General features: G+C 35.1%; 2 protein-coding genes and 1 long non-coding RNA gene across 3 annotated transcripts; 2 read left to right on the top strand and 1 right to left on the bottom strand.

Annotated features, from left to right (window-relative positions):
• The first annotated feature begins 341 nt into the window (after positions 1-341).
• On the top strand, positions 342-6,353 carry LOC122595929 (derlin-1-like). The gene is made up of 7 exons (XM_043768408.1): positions 342-579; positions 1,854-1,989; positions 4,104-4,177; positions 4,326-4,419; positions 5,096-5,224; positions 5,386-5,546; positions 6,092-6,353. The coding sequence occupies exons 1-7, from the start codon at positions 563-565 to the stop codon at positions 6,201-6,203; spliced, it is 723 nt and encodes a 240-aa protein (XP_043624343.1). The 5' UTR covers positions 342-562; the 3' UTR covers positions 6,204-6,353.
• Positions 6,354-7,705: 1,352 nt separating this feature from the next.
• LOC122595727 (profilin-1) lies at positions 7,706-9,342 on the top strand. Its single transcript, XM_043768156.1, has 3 exons — positions 7,706-7,926; positions 8,606-8,743; positions 8,996-9,342. Exons 1-3 carry the CDS (start codon positions 7,798-7,800, stop codon positions 9,128-9,130), a joined length of 402 nt encoding a protein of 133 aa, XP_043624091.1. The 5' UTR covers positions 7,706-7,797; the 3' UTR covers positions 9,131-9,342.
• A 2,017-nt stretch (positions 9,343-11,359) lies between these two features.
• Positions 11,360-14,973, bottom strand: LOC122597867. The gene is made up of 4 exons (XR_006323479.1): positions 14,357-14,973; positions 14,170-14,261; positions 13,922-14,038; positions 11,360-11,599 (listed from the first exon to the last, which is right to left on the bottom strand). It is a non-coding gene; the product is annotated as an uncharacterized LOC122597867 (long non-coding RNA).
• Positions 14,974-16,291: the final 1,318 nt, after the last annotated feature.

Genomic DNA, 16,291 nt, shown 5'->3' with positions numbered 1-16,291 from the left:
TTTTGAATAATTTAAGTGATTTTAATGATTTTAATGTTATATATTGATTAAATCTAATTATTTGGGTAAATATGATATTTTTATATCTTAATAATGGTAATTCTAATATTTTAAAATTTAATTGGATAAATATAATATTTAAAAGCTTAGTAATGGCATATATGAAAAATTTCCTTTATAACCCGAACCAATAAACGGAGAGATACCGTGACGAAGCTTCTAGCACTAGAATAGCCGGGTCGTGTCCTCATATGTCAGCGTGTGTCTTTCTTTTTCATTAAGAAAAAACATTTAATATAACTCGTAAGTATTTATTTGTAAGTACCACGTGTCATATAACGATAGGATGAAAGCATTTTATATGATGTCATAACTTTCCGGTCATACATATAAGGCGCGACTAACTCTATGATTTGGATCTCAGCGATGTTATAATTCTGTTATTATCGACAATTTGTTTCGAAAAGAAAACGAATTGAGTGTCACGAGAGCTGCTCAAGCATCAATAATTGTTAGGAATTACTAGTAATCGAAACTTTGGCGTTCCATATTCCTGCTTCAAATGTCATCTCCTGCCGAGTAATTTCCTTTCTCTATATACATAATACTTTTTTTCATATATGTAATGTTTGTTAATTTAACATCAATGAAAATGATTGAAGTGTGACTTAACCATTTGCTATAGTATATCGCCAATTTCATTTAAGTTAGTTGATACAACTAAATAATATTTGGTATCTGAATTTGTATGGTTGTGTAGTGATTGAGAAATCCGCCTTAGAGATTTGAAAATTAGAGTTTATAAATCTAGACTTAAGGGAGAGGTTATAGACTTATAGTTGAAACTGAATTTGTTTGTTTAGTAAATATAGGCTAAAAGGACACCCCACGGACTTATAATCAAGTGATATGTATGAGGTCAATCCTGGTATAGCTAAAGGGGGTAATAGAGTCGGTCTATTTGGAGTTTTTTGGAAATGAGTCTGGAAACGTCCATGGGTATACTGGTTAGGCCGCTTGCATTGCTCCGTCTTCCCATCTTGCTTTCTTTTCGCGAAAGCCTCGATTCTCCCTGGGTAGCCTCAGCAATGATTGTTCTCGGTTTACCTGTTACTTGGAGTTTTATCTGGTGGACATATCCGCACTTCCGCAGTGAACACATACTTGAAATGTCATAATCAGTGTATAGCTGTTAGGCCAGCAAATGCAATATATATATATATATATATATATATGATACCTGGCTGCTGAAAAGGAAGCATGTCAAGCAGATTATTATGAGTTTTATACCTATAGGAATAGATATTTAGAGTTTACAATTACACACTTTCTAATGATAACTGATATGCATGTTATGAAATCAATGTATATCTTTCCGTTGACCTGATATGAAATGCCGTGACATATATTGAAAACACACTTCACTCTCCCCAATCTTGTGTAATAGTAGCTGTTGAAGTTGACTACATTTGAACTTCAACATAAATGTAATTTTTCTAAAATTAGTACCTATCTTAACCACGAGTAACCACATTCGAAGTACTTGAGAGGTATTCGGTCTCATACAGGGAAAGCAATATATCAATTTGGATTTTATGAATAATCGGATTTAGCATAGGGACAATTCCTCTATCTTTTCTGCTGTGGAGGTCACTTGTTCTACAAGTTGCGGTGTATCAAAAAACCTTTTTGGTTACGAGTTTGGGCCCATGTCCATGTTTGTGTTATATATTAACAGTTCATGTTGTTAAATTATATATAACTTGACCCATTTATTTAAAGTTCTGTTTGGACTTTTACTTATATGGCTCAATATTCGTTCATTAACGCATCTTATGCATCTATTGACACAGATTCTACAATTCACTCCCACCTATAAGCAAGGCTTATGGTACGTTGTGTTTGGCAGCTACAACACTAGCCACATTGAAGCTATTGCCTATTTACTATATTGCATTGATCTATGGGGAAGTGTTCTATCGTCTTCAGGTATCGGCTTTGTTATAAGTTATGACAAGCTTATCGAATTTTAATCATAACATTAGAAGTAGAAAACATTCTAATTATTGTGGATATGATTGCTTCATGTTAAATTTCCTGCATTAGTTTAGCATTCTTTATTGATTTCTATAAACTTAACTTCAAAAGTTATCCTACTTTAAGTTAAATTAATTATAAGGTATGAGTTTTGCCCTTCGTGTAGGCTATTACCATGCCATTATGGGGATCCCAATATGGTACACTTTTACTTTGAACATGTCATAGTTTAATTTACTGAATAGAAGTAGTCCAACAGACGCGTGACCTGTATCTTCCTGACACAAGGTTTCATATACGTGTATCTTATTGTTATATATATGATAGAGATGAGAAGGAGTTTATTTCTTAATTGAATCTCATTCCAACTTGTACATAGTACTCATTCTGGGTTTCGTGCATTCTGCCTACCTTTTTTTTAGTCAAATGGCAGTAGGCACTTCTAACTTTCTAGCACCATTATTCCTGACTGGAATATTTGTTCTTCATTTTACCCAGTGAACAAAAAGTGACAGCGTTGAATGTAAACTATTTCATAGCTTAGATGACTTTCTTTAGTTAATATTTTGGTAAATTTGTTGATCGTTGTCGTTGGACCGATCAAAAATATAAACTAAATACCACTAATTAGCTACGGTAAGTCGAGTATCGTTTCCACAGGGAATCATGGGAAAGTGTTAAACAAGTTACAAGAATTAATTAATCTAGACATAAACTTAAAACCGATTGATTGTTGATTTGATTTGATTAAAAACTAAAACTGATTATGAAATTATCAAATTAAACAATGATAATAAAGGAGATCATTCTCATGCTTCAAATTATGTTTTCAAAAGTATAACCTAACTTATGTTCGTTGGAAATCACATAGACATGATTCGTTATAAGCTTGGATTGAATGAATGCTAAGAACTAATCAATTAGGTTGTGATGATTCACGATAATGAAATCCGGGGAATTGACACAACTAAATTATCTATTTATTAACAAGATTACAAGTTCATAAGAGATTCTTCCAATAATAATTGATTAACAATAATTTGAAATCAAAAGATAGATGGAATTCATTCAAAGTTATAAACTAGTAATCATTCAAACAATCCAAACAACATTAGATGTTAAAAAGCTAATGAGAAATTAAACATCTAATCCAACATGAACATAAGAAAAATTGAATACAATTGTCTTACATAATTGTCCACATGAGAATGATCAAAAGAGAATTAGCCTAAAATCTTCATCATTGATATCATAATTGATTCTTCAATTAAGGCTTTAATCTCCATGGAATTGTGATTTGATGATGAAATTGGGGTCTTGGGAATGTTAGGAACTGCTCCAGGGATGAGAAAATATGAGTGGTAACTTCCACAAGTCGTCCAAGATATGATATAAACTGAAAATTAAATAAAACCCAAAAAATCGGATTTCTGTGCAGCAACTGGTGTAACCTACTACCCCCCTGGGCGTAAGTTACGCTCCTTGTATTTTCAACTGCGTAACCTACTACCAAGTCTGGCGTAAGTTACGCCCTTTGTTTCTTCAAAATTCCAGATTTTTTGCTTCTTGGTTCCTTGACTCGTTTCTTGATTCAATTAGCTCCATTTCATCACCTAGTGCCCGAAACACTTAACAAACATAAAGGTACCCCTAATCGTCTATTAAGCTTCACAAAACAATTCGATTTTACATCTTAAGATCATGCATTCTAGGCGTTTATCATTTGTCTACGTTAAACTCTTTGCAATAAAACTTGGCCATAATAAAAGGCATTTTTGCAAACTTAGTTATTGTTTGAAAATGAGTCATACTCCAACCAAGTACAGGCTTGTCAGAAACAGTAAGAAACATTAAATGGCTATATTTTGAAAGTAAGAACACACATGAGCATATAGCCCTCTATATATGCATTGTGTTTTTGGTTGATGTTTATTTTCTAAAGGAATCCGTGTGAGTGTGTTGGATATAAAAACATTAATTTGGTTATTTGGTTGATTTGTATGTTCATTGCTTTTATCATTTTCCAGTCAATTTTATTGTCATTTGGTTCTACCTTGATCTGTCAGGTGTGGAGGCTGGTTACAAATTTCATCTTTCTTGGCCCGTTCTCTATAAATTTTGGGATCCGTCTATTAATGATGTGAGTAAACAGAATGACTTCTTATCCTACACATCGAATTGCATTGGTCAACTCTTGTATGACTGTGCAAGTCTAACAAGTAGTATTCGACCTATGAGCATATATCGTTTACATGGACGTGCTCTAATCTATTTGGAATTCTTTTTAGATTAAGATATGGAGTTCAATTGGAAAATGGACCATTTAACAGGCGCACAGCAGACTTCCTATGGATGATGATATTTGGATCATCGGTACTTTTGGTACGCCATTATAACGCGACTTTCTGTATGATTATCCTTGAGAGTTATGATGGTGCAGGATCAGTCAGTCAGTTTGGGCCTTTGGGGTGTATTTTATATCTAACATGTCAAAGGCGTAAAGTTAAATATAAGATTACAAAGAAACAGAATAAGAGTGTCAAAGTTCGGCCAGAATGTATTTGATTATTGTTGAAACATCCTAAATCATTCTATCCAGATAATTAGGAGTAGTATTTAAATTATATAATGTCTTAATCATACACGAGTCACTAATTATAAATCGGCTATTAAAGTTTTTGGTAAAAAAAAAAGGTTTTTTGGGTCAACCCAACCTGACCCGTCGCAAAACTCACCTATTTGTCCCAAGTTCCTTTTGACTGGCAACTCACTTGAGTTTTGAGCCCCATCAAGTAGTGGTGTATGTTATGAGATGTCAATATGTCATGAGTTCATATTAGAGTCGTAAGAAAGCTATGCATCTATTGTTCTTACAACTTTGTGTCCTGACTTTTTTTTACCCTTCTAAACTTACGTCTAAGCATCTTTTTCAAGATATCTTTCCTTGATGGGGCGGTTTGGTTTCGTGCAAGGCCCTCGCAAGTTCGTGATATCCATGTTGTTGTTATTTACTGCCCCCTCTAGATTTACCCAGTTGCCTGCATATTTAATTGTTTAGGTATTGGCTGCCATTCCTTTCTTTGAGTCGTTCTTTATGGGGGTGTCACTGGTGTTTATGCTCCTCTATGTGTGGAGCAGAGAATTTCCAACTGCCAATATCAACATATATGGCCTTGTGCAACTTAAGGTATGTCTTTTCTGTATGGTATATGTTTGTTTATTATTGACAAAATTACGTTTGGCAAATAAACCTTGTGTGATTGACTACGGTTTTGTAAGTCTCAAAACCATACATCTGTTTTTTCTTTATTATTTTTTGAGTCATTCAAGCCCGTTATTGACTTGCAGGCATTCTATTTGCCATGGGCCATGCTTGCTCTGGATGTCATATTTGGTTCACCAATTTGGCCAGATCTGTGTGGAATTTTAGCAGGGCATCTGTATTACTTTCTCACAGTCCTACATCCTTTGGCTGGAGGAAAGAACATATTGCAGACTCCAATGTGGTTGTATCCTTTTTGCATGGTTCTTGCTTACCGTTTACATATGAATCTGTTTTTTCCCATGATCTATTTGTCTATCCACCAGCTCTCTCTAAAGTATAGGAGTGCAGAGTGCACTAGAGGTAGTGATGGGCTGGTGGGCTAACATGTCAAAAGTCAAAACAGGTGATCTTGGTGCGGGTTAGGTTAGGTTGACATGGAACAGTTTTCACCCACTTCATGTTAAATATGTTAATTGAAAAAAGTAAATTCTCACATGAACCTTACCCTATATATATGTATGTATTTTATGGCATAATACGAGTTAGGAGTTTGTTTGCATAATGTCAACCTGTTTGATCCGTTTCCATTTTGACTTCTTTTTTTGATCTTTCATTGTTGCCCATTTGACCCTTATAAGATTATAACTAGCCCTAATCATCCCATATCTATGTAAATTGTTGTAATCGTCACTTTCATTCTGCACTCCAAATATAAGCATCAAGCAGATGGTAATAGGTGCGGTTTTTTTAATATCCCTCTCTGAAATTCCTTGACTCATCACCTGTTAGACGTAAAATCGTTGCAAGGTATAGAATTGGAGCTCCAGCAAGTACCCAGCCTCAAACAACCAGCAACACCAGTGGAGTATTTAGAGGAAGATCTTACCGTGTCGGTGGGTAATTTTGTTATTTTCTGTCTTTATTCTTGAGCAGTTGTATGTTAAACCCAAAGACATTTTGATACTAACAAGGCAGAATATGTAGATCAGTGTATCTAAGTTCATTGACTACTTACATTTCGTTCCAAGCAATAGCATAGCAGAAGTGTCTATAAAGGTTGTCTTCACTGCAGTTGTATGATCGGCAAACTGAACAATAGAAGCTAACATATTAATAAACTGCAGACATGGAACCTATTTTGTTTACGCTTCACATAATAATTGCTATATGTATTGTTAATTTAGCAATAAACACAAAGTTGTAAACTGTCGACGTTCTTCCATTTTGAAAGAACTCTTCGATGAAATCAAAAGAAACAATTGAAAACTTGCCCTGTCATCATGGGCGGGCTTGGGTAACGGGTCATAATGGTTACGAGTTTTTTGGACAAGGCAGTGTCATGTACGGAAACACTCAGATTCACAATATGTGTAACAGGTTTTAGACAAGGAAACATTCATAAATGTAATTAAAAACCAAAATTTAAATTAATTGAACTTGTGGTGGTGGAAAAAGGAGTAAAAGACTGAATCGCTCAATCGAAACATTCACTAACGGCTCTACAATTTAATTCACAAAGCGTCAAAGTCGCTCCAGGTTACATTCCAAAAACTCGCTTGACCAATTTAGTTGAACGGTTAAACTTAACGAAGTTAATTTATTGAGAAATGATATAGTTATGAACATAGGTTTACTAAAAAAGTTTACAAACCCATGTGGACCAATATTAAAGAAAAGTGAATCAAGATAGAGAAAATAAATTTAATTTTATTGGTGGTTATTGATGTTATGTATTTTTATAAGTTTTGTTTGTAAACATTTGTTAGTGAATGTAGCGTTACCAAATTTTATGTACATGAATCAACTGACACTTATGTAGCCTTTATCATACAATATATCTTATTCCATCATAAAACATGTTTTTCAACTAAGTTGGTGGTAATAACAAAATGTTTCTCCTTTTTTATTCACTATTTCAATTATCTCCTCTTAAGATATTTATAATATATACTTGAAATACCTATAATACTCTTAATTTTACAACATTTACCTTTAACTTTTAAATAACTACACTAATTTCCTTTACATCAATTACCTTTACATTAATCACAACATTGCTACCGCTGCCACCCGTCACTGTCACCACCGCTGCCGCCTCTACACCTCTAATCGTGTGAGTATATGAATATTATATTAATAACCAGCCTACTTTATGTTTAACATTTTCTTTTTTTCATCATCAAATTACATATTTCTACTTTGTCTTGTATGTAGTAGTAGTATCAACATGGCTATTTTTGGATACATTGTTCATTTGTTTGTGGAAAAGTTACCAAGGGAAGTCCTTGAAAAAAGGCAAAGCTTGAATGAAGGTAATTGAATGGAAGCAAAATATGGACATTAGCGAGAAAAGTGGTCTTCTCTACAAATTAACCTTAAATATTCTACTTTAAATCTCACATTTCCTTTCAATATCCAGACTCGCAACAATTTCATCCGTTTCCAAACAATCACAAACAAAGCACGCAAACAAGACCATCTTTTTCTCTCTCAAAATGTCGTGGCAAACTTACGTTGATGAGCATTTGATGTGTGACATCGAAGGTACCGGTCAGCATCTCTCCTCTGCCGCTATCTTTGGTACTGATGGTACCGTTTGGGCTAAGAGTGCTTCCTTCCCTCAGGTCTGTTTTTATAATTCTTCTGTACGTACGTGGACGAATTGACATTACTTCTTCTATGGTCTAATATCTACCAAAATGTACGTTTGAACGACATATCCCCTGGGGCTATATATCTAAGATGTTGTTACGTGCATATATATAGTTTTGTACATTGAATATAATAACCTCTTAAATGTGTAGATTACATTCCTAAGCACAGACCTATGGTTGTGATCGGTTAATGTTACATTATTAATCGTCTATATTTAAGTTTGATAGACATGGTCATGCTATATTAGGCATTAAATAAACCAGAAGCTTCTAAAATTATATACAAATAAAAACATTGCATACAACCTAATTCCTAAGGTCACATACTTGTAGTTGGAATCTCCAATAGGGCAGTGTCGAAATTTTATCATTTTGGGATGAAGAATTATATATTTTAGTTAAAAACCGACTTCACCTATTGCACCTACATTTTAGAATAACCCTTTTAGGACCATTATTATTGTGTGCCAAAAAATCAAGTCTTGTAACAGGATAATGGCCGGTTTGTGTATGCCGTTCTAGTTATCAGATTTATGGGTGGACTAGTTTTAATATGTCTATTACACAACATGGCCATATATGATTCTTTTTACTTATCAGTTTCACATATTTCATACTTGCTTTCCTGCCTTGTATATTTTTGGTGCAGTTTAAGCCAGAGGAGATTAATGCTATTGTCAAAGAATTCAATGAACCCGGCAATCTTGCCCCCACGGGTTTATTCCTTGGTGGTGCAAAGTACATGGTGATCCAAGGCGAGCCTGGAGCCGTCATTCGTGGAAAGAAGGTAATACACACCCCTTCGATGGCTCAACGCATATAAGTGTTGCATACATGTACCAAAACTAGTTAAGATTTCGTCATTTGAAACAAAAATATATTAGAAGTTTGATGTGAATGTAACGTTGCTTTAACTAATTGGCATTTTATGTTTCATTTATTTGTTAAATGACTGCTAATTCGTGATTTTTTTTATATAAACTTTGAAGCTCAATGCAATTTTAAGTATTGGCGCATAACTAGTAGTAATATTTGGTAGGGAGCTGGAGGGATCTGCATCAAGAAAACTGGACAAGCCATGGTGTTCGGCATCTATGATGAGCCCGTGGCTCCTGGACAATGCAACATGATTGTGGAGAGGTTGGGTGATTATCTCGTCGATCAGGGCATGTAGTCCTCTCATCTCTTCTCGTGTACTTCCCTTTGTGGAGTACATTTTTTTGAATATGATATGACTTAGTTTTTTGTGTCTATAGTCTCTCATACGAGGACAAATCAAACGGTTTTAATTTACTGTTCTTTGGAGTTGTGATCTCCGGGTCCTCATTATTATCCCAGGTTATGTACCGTTTTAATGGACTCCAAAAGTTCAATAACTTGCTACTACTTTCAAAAATTGGGTTCTTGTTTGTTTATTTGTTAATAATGTCTTGTTCCATCCCATGATGAGCAAGATGACATCTTTTTGTACGAATAAGAGAAATCTCATAGCAATAGTTTTCGGTATTTTATATTGTTCTTGTGAATTGCTTTGAGATAAAAGTTATATGTTCAAAATTTTATATGTTCATAATTCGGTGTCTGATATGGTTTGGGTATGTTTGAAGACTTCCAATTCAAAATTTCAAAAGATCCTTTTTTGGTAATCCACCAATCAGATTGTCTGTTGGATAAGACTTATATCTTCCTATAACGATTGAATTTGTATCCAACAATCTTTTCTTCAAATCCAAGTCAAGGTCGAGCCTCTCTTTAACTATAGTCCACACAATCCAACCTTTTTCATATCACCGGATCCACCATTACCATCAAAATGGGGATAGTATCCCTATAAAAAACGTATAAATTTAAGTAGTAGTAAATATGTATGGAACAAAATAATGAAGACAGCATTACCCTTGAATGTCACTAATCAATAGGCACTACGCACACCAATAGAAAAATAATTCCACGGGAACGCCTATCTTAAAAAAATAGCAAACTATGTTTCATGAGTGGCTATGAAGTTTGGCCTAAACTGTCTGCTAATTTGCCACCTATAAACATTCAATGTTTAGAATTATATGTTCTTTTGATTAGATCTTACATACACTTTTACTTAAAATTACATAATTAACAATATATTTTATATTGAAATTGTTATAAATAACTCGTGTATTTGACATGGCCATAATGTAATATGATTATAAAGTGAAACCCTTTGACTGTGAGTGATAATTTGAGAAAATAAAGAATTCCACGAAGTAATGGGTGTCTAGGTGATGGTTTCGGTTCGAGCGCCCTTATGTCCCGTCCCTATCTCTTCTGTCTTTTATTTAGAATGGTCAACAAATTCATTAATTTGTTTTACATATTGAGTCCCTCAAACGGCCAAACATTTAAATAAATTACAACTTAAGCCCCTAAACGGCTAACATTATTATCACTATATAAACACGATTCCATGGACATGTTGGGAGACGAATGCACTTGGTCCGAATCGTACCATGATAATTGCGGTGAAGACAAAATCGTCGAAGATGTCAGATTGCCGAAACATGACCAATGGTGGCTCGACCTAAACGCTCACCAGGACATAGGAAATATGTCACTCGAAAATCGTCATGAGTAGTTATTATGTAATGTGTTTTAGTGATGGAGTTTTTTTTTTATTACGTAATGTGTTATAATTATGTAATGTGTTTTTAATTATGTAACGTGTTTCGTTATTAATAAGATGAATTTATGTAATTTTGTGTAAAAGTTAAATAGAATAAGTTGTCAAAAGGCGATATTTGTTTTTTTGAATTCAATGGACCAAATATGTTAATTTAAAAAAAAACTTTACTAGTCGTTGGGAAAAAAATACAAAAAATACAAAACTTCAAGCAACTCGTGCGTGGACGGACGAGTGAGGGTCGGACAAGTCAAGGACGAGTCAAAACCGTGGGGTAGAACTCGTACCTAGGAGGTGGACGAGCGGGGGACGAACGGTATAAGGCACCCCCTAATGGGTGTCTGGGTGATGGGTGGGCTATTCGGTCTGAGCACCCACGTCCCATCCCTATCTCTTCGATCTTTTGTTTAGAAGGGCCACCAGATTCATTACTTTGTTTAGCAAAAAGCTTAGATAAAAAGTTACAAGAGTTTATTAGAGTGCATATTTGACGACAATACTATGAATACATTGCAATACCACATAAGCCAACTCTAAAGATTTCCAATTGTCACATAATAATCCCGAGAAATGATCTCTATTTTTACCCAAAGAAAGCTAATCACTTTGATTTCATCAGGCCGTTCTTGAAGAAAAAGAGTTTGCTTTTATCAGCAATGATAAAGACTATCTTTGTCACAAAGTACCAAGTTAAGATGCAACTCATAAAGGAAAAGACTAAAATCTACCAGAAGCACACATTCTAAATTCCATAGTACAATACATCTGATTAAGATGCAAAGATGGCATACATAAGCGATCCAACATTTCAAAGTATCTTAATTTACATTGTAACTAGTAATCAAACGTAAAAACCCAACTATAAGAGTGGATTTGATTATTATTAGTAGCAGCAGTTGTTGAAGAACGGCTGCAGTATCTAGATTTCCAGATTTCACATCATGGTTGAACATGAGTCACCACCAAGATTCTGGTCAGCTTTGGTACCTACAAATTAACCAATACAAAAATTCCATAAGCCAAATGATGTTCCAACCTGAGCTTTGTATATGAATAAGCCAATACGACAGGTGGAAAATCCGACACATAGTTGTATACCTAGATAGGCTTGTTTCCATAGAAAAGATTTAATTACAACTTCTTACTACGAGTAATATATAGACAAATATTGAATTATAGGATCTCGACTTATAATAATATCCAAACAAAAATTATATAAGCAAACCCGTGTGTTAACACGGATATCGCACTAGTACTATATATAGGCAAATTGGATCTGGTTTCTGATAACCTCAATAAAAGATAATTTTAGACTCAAAAACACACACACACACCAAGTCGACATCAAGATTATTTAAGATCAATGGAAGTTCTAATGAAACTTCTGGTCAAATATATTCACCATGGATGCAAAAGAAGACATATTTGACTAGTTTCCAAAAGACTAAATGGAATGCTCAGGAAGGAAATAAGTTCATAAACATAAAGTCCATATCGTGTCTCCCTTGTACCAATAAAAACATGGCTGTAGAACTTGCTAGGTCGTACTCGTGCCGGCAACTACCTTGTATCAAGTAATCAGCATGGGTAGGGGGCTACTTGGATTGGAATTTCGATATATAAATTTCACAATTATTTATGTATAGCATGTTCATAGGATCATAAAATTAAAAATACTTCAAGTTTCATACATAAACATAACAGTTTATCGGACACAAGAAATATGTTCAAAAACATCAAACATTAACAAAACTGTTCCAATACTTAAAACCAAATTTTGACCAAACCGAATTGTTTTGACCCTCGCCTCAGTCACTGAACTTGTAGCACGTAATTGCCGATTACTTGGATCTTCTAATCCGATGTTATCGAAAGGCTAAGATTGCATTGAACCAAACTAAATACAGAAAGTTTTATAATAAAATCAGCAAATTTCAAAACCACTCGGTCCATACACACTAACTAGAAGACGATAGTGAATTTTAGTATAAGTAAATAGATAATAGAGTAATATGTGTGAGGATGCTTTTACAAAATCCAAAGCAACAATGACAATGTCATTGCATGTCACCAAGTTAATCCAGACTTTTCAAATATATATGGTGATTAAAGAGTTAACATCGAAACATTCCAAAATTTATGTGTGCCGTGTGCATTGGCGGAACTTAATGGGGGCAGGGAGGGGTTCCAGCTCTCCCAAAATTTTCAGCCATCCTTTTTAACTGTTCTGGTTTTGCTGCATCGAAGGAAAGATGCAGCCAACTGCACCTAACATTTCTCCAATATTAAGTTACATTTTAGATTATATTTACTTATTTATCTCTCGTTTTTTATAATATATTATTTCCAAAATTTATTATTTTTATATAATAAAATTTGTTATATTTTCTTTTATTTATGTCTATAGACAAAATTTAATTAAATAATTTCAGAAAGTAGTATTTTTATAGATGAAAATCCCAATCTGGGTATCCCGGGTCGAGTTCAAGTGTCCAAAAACTCCTGACTATTGGTTTTAGGGCCCAAAAACTCTTGAGAGGCCATCTTTCTTTGAAGCGACGCAGGCCTCTCTCTTTGTGCTTCTTGTGGCGCCTCTTCTTTCTTTCTTTCTGTTGCTGCGATGCTTTCTGTCCTACATTTCTCAACAAAGACCAGCATGGCTGCTTGCTTACACTTGCTTCTTGGCTACTCACCATGAGAGGTGATCTGTGGACACCACCACTGCTGGTTCTTCTACTGATCACATACCCCAATCAGCCCGCTTCTTCTTCCTCAACCTGTGATAAATACATCACAGTCCCTTCACAGAAAACCCGGTTCGCTGCTGTTGTGTTTGCCCCGCAGCCATGGCCAACACCCCTCCTTACCACCGACGAGCCCTAGTCTCGGATACCAAATGTTGGTTTTAGGTCCCAAGTTCTACTCTCACAATCACACACAAATCATATATATCTATGTATATATGAATACACAGAGAGAAAGAAAGAGTGAACCTTACTATATTAACTCAAAAGTGGGTACAATAATTTAACCAAAAGTTACGACTATAAATAGCCAGTACTCCCTAACAACTAGACCCATGTCCTCCTAGATTCTAGCTCTTCTAACGCCACTTTCAACGCCACTTTCCTTTCAACTCGGTCCAACACTCGAGACTATTTCTTTACCACTTACTAAATGTATAAACATGCTAAATAAAACCAAACAGCAACTCTAGATAAATCCAAACATATTAATAACATCACACTTGAGCACAGATTAATCAGAACATTTTGGCATCAAATAGATATGAGTGAATTTAATGGTTACCGGAAGAAGGGGCAGATGCGGACAAATATGCTGCATAGTCACGGTCATAATTCTCCAAAGCCTCCTCCTGGCGGCGCTTGAGATCGGCCCGTCTCTGGATGGCAGCTGCTCGCGTATCTATTAAAATTGATCAACCGAACGCAAAAAAACAGATACCTTAAGTGAATTGCTGTCATTTACCCAAGTAATAGTAACATGCAGATTGCATTAATTAGATGAAAACAACATTCTAGAAGCAGCCAACTCACCTAATACGCGCTTTTTATGGGCTTCATTCAAGAAGACAAGAGGTTTCGGAGGACAAGGGGGTTGCGTGCTTTAAGACCCTCTCGATGGGGATCTATAAAATGAATTGAACTTGGTTAATGAATTATAGAAAAGATTACATATGTAAAATGGATTAGGGCTACTGAAATTAACAAAATATATATATACCTGACGGATCATAATCGGGATACAGATACTTCATAGTTTCAAGAGGAATCTCAGAGAATTTGGGTTGATTAATATCATGGTAACCGGGTTTGGGCAGTGTTATGGGGGTACCACCTATCGTGATTGGTAACAATTTTTCACCCGTCTCTGTTTGCATCCTGTGATACATGAAATTGAATCCTTCAGGGGGTTGCCCAATCGTATCCCCTGATATATTATATCTTCCTCCATGCCCTCCCGGTTAGGGTTTCTACTGCCGCCGTATTCTAACCTGGGAAATTTGGATTCACGAGCCTTGTTCCTCCATCGATTAGGGTTTCGGTTTCTCCTCTGCAACAGTAATTTTATTCTGAATAAAAGAAAAAGGTAAACTAGAAAAGGAACGGTCGATACAATATCTTTAGGCCGGTGCTCCTTCGTACGAGCGTCCCAAAGGAAGAAAGACGCAGACGCCTTATTGGCCTTTGTCGTCCTCTCGTCTGCCAAGTGTTCTTGCCGAAAAAGTTCGAAAACGCAGCTTGTGGGTCCATACAACATATAACATATAAAGAGAAACTTACTAAAGAGAAACACTAGAAACGAGAAACATACGACATGATACATATAACCCAGAAACATACAACATGATAATTCATATAACCCAGAGGGTGGTCGATGACGTTTTTAACGTTGGTCACACGTTGGGTGACCAGTGCACCTGGTTCGAATCGTATCACGACAATTGCGGGGGAAGGCAAAAGTACTTGGGAAGTCAAATGTCCGCAACACGACAAGTGATGGTCAAACGAAACCGCTTACCGTGGCTTAGGGAAAATGTCAATCAAAGATGATGAAGATGAAGAGTAATTTTAATGATTATGTATTTCGTTTTTTTAATCAAGTACTATGTTTTTTTATATTTTGTGTTGTATTTTATTTTTAAGTGATGTAATTTGTGTGTTATTAATAAAATTTGTTTTTTATTATATTTGAATGGTGTTTTGTTAATTAAATAAATGATAAAAGAATTGTTGATGTGGCGAAGAAGTTCTGAAAAAGTTGTCCTTATAAACAATGAGTGTCCTGAGGAGAGTTCTGGATTATGTGATGCTGATGTGACACTGAAGAAGTTCCAGGAAGTTCAGTGCTATAAGCACAGGCCTTATATAATTTGGCACGCAACTACTCTAGTCGGTTTCTATATTATTTCTTCTTCTATAAACCCTTATATAAAGAGTATGAGAGATTAAGTTTTAAGCATATTTTTTATTCCCATAATACCATTCTTAATTACATTATATTTTACACATCCTTCTCTAAATGCCGAAATTACCCTTGCCAAAAATGAAATCAGTCAAAGTTAACAAGAATGGAATTAGAGATGGCAAAAAAAATCCTGACCCGACGGGGAAACCCGATACCTGAACCCGTTCGAGGCAGGGACTGGGGCATGTATACCCCGACCCAACCCAAAATATATATATATATATATAAACATTGTATTAATATGCACTCCTATGTCTACTTGATCATACATATACATTTATATTTATTGCATAGATCTCATTAATATATTATTACTGTTGTCTGATACAAAGAAATGTTGGGCTTAGATTAATTAGTCCTTTCAAATATTGTAAGAAACGCTCATCAACAAGCTATTTCTTTTCATTAAAATGTTACCATAAAAAAAACAAATAAGTTAAACAAACATACATTACTCTTTGTTATACCCATTGATCACCTGTACTGTTATTTTACGGCTTCATATTTGATTATAGCTCGACACACAAGCACATAATTCGGGTCGGGTTTTGGGTTAATAACGGGTTTCGGGTCGGTTTTGGGTGAACTTTTATCCCCAATAGGGTGCTCCGATAAAACCTTTGATGGGTATCGAGTCGGGTTCGAATTTTATTTTTCTTATCGGGTTTGACATTACCCGCCCCGAAACCC

Source organism: Erigeron canadensis, chromosome 4, assembly GCF_010389155.1.
Source record: "Erigeron canadensis isolate Cc75 chromosome 4, C_canadensis_v1, whole genome shotgun sequence".
Taxonomy (NCBI): Eukaryota; Viridiplantae; Streptophyta; class Magnoliopsida; order Asterales; family Asteraceae; genus Erigeron; species Erigeron canadensis.
Note: the sequence above shows the minus strand (reverse complement) of the source record. Positions and strands in the feature narration are given on the sequence as shown.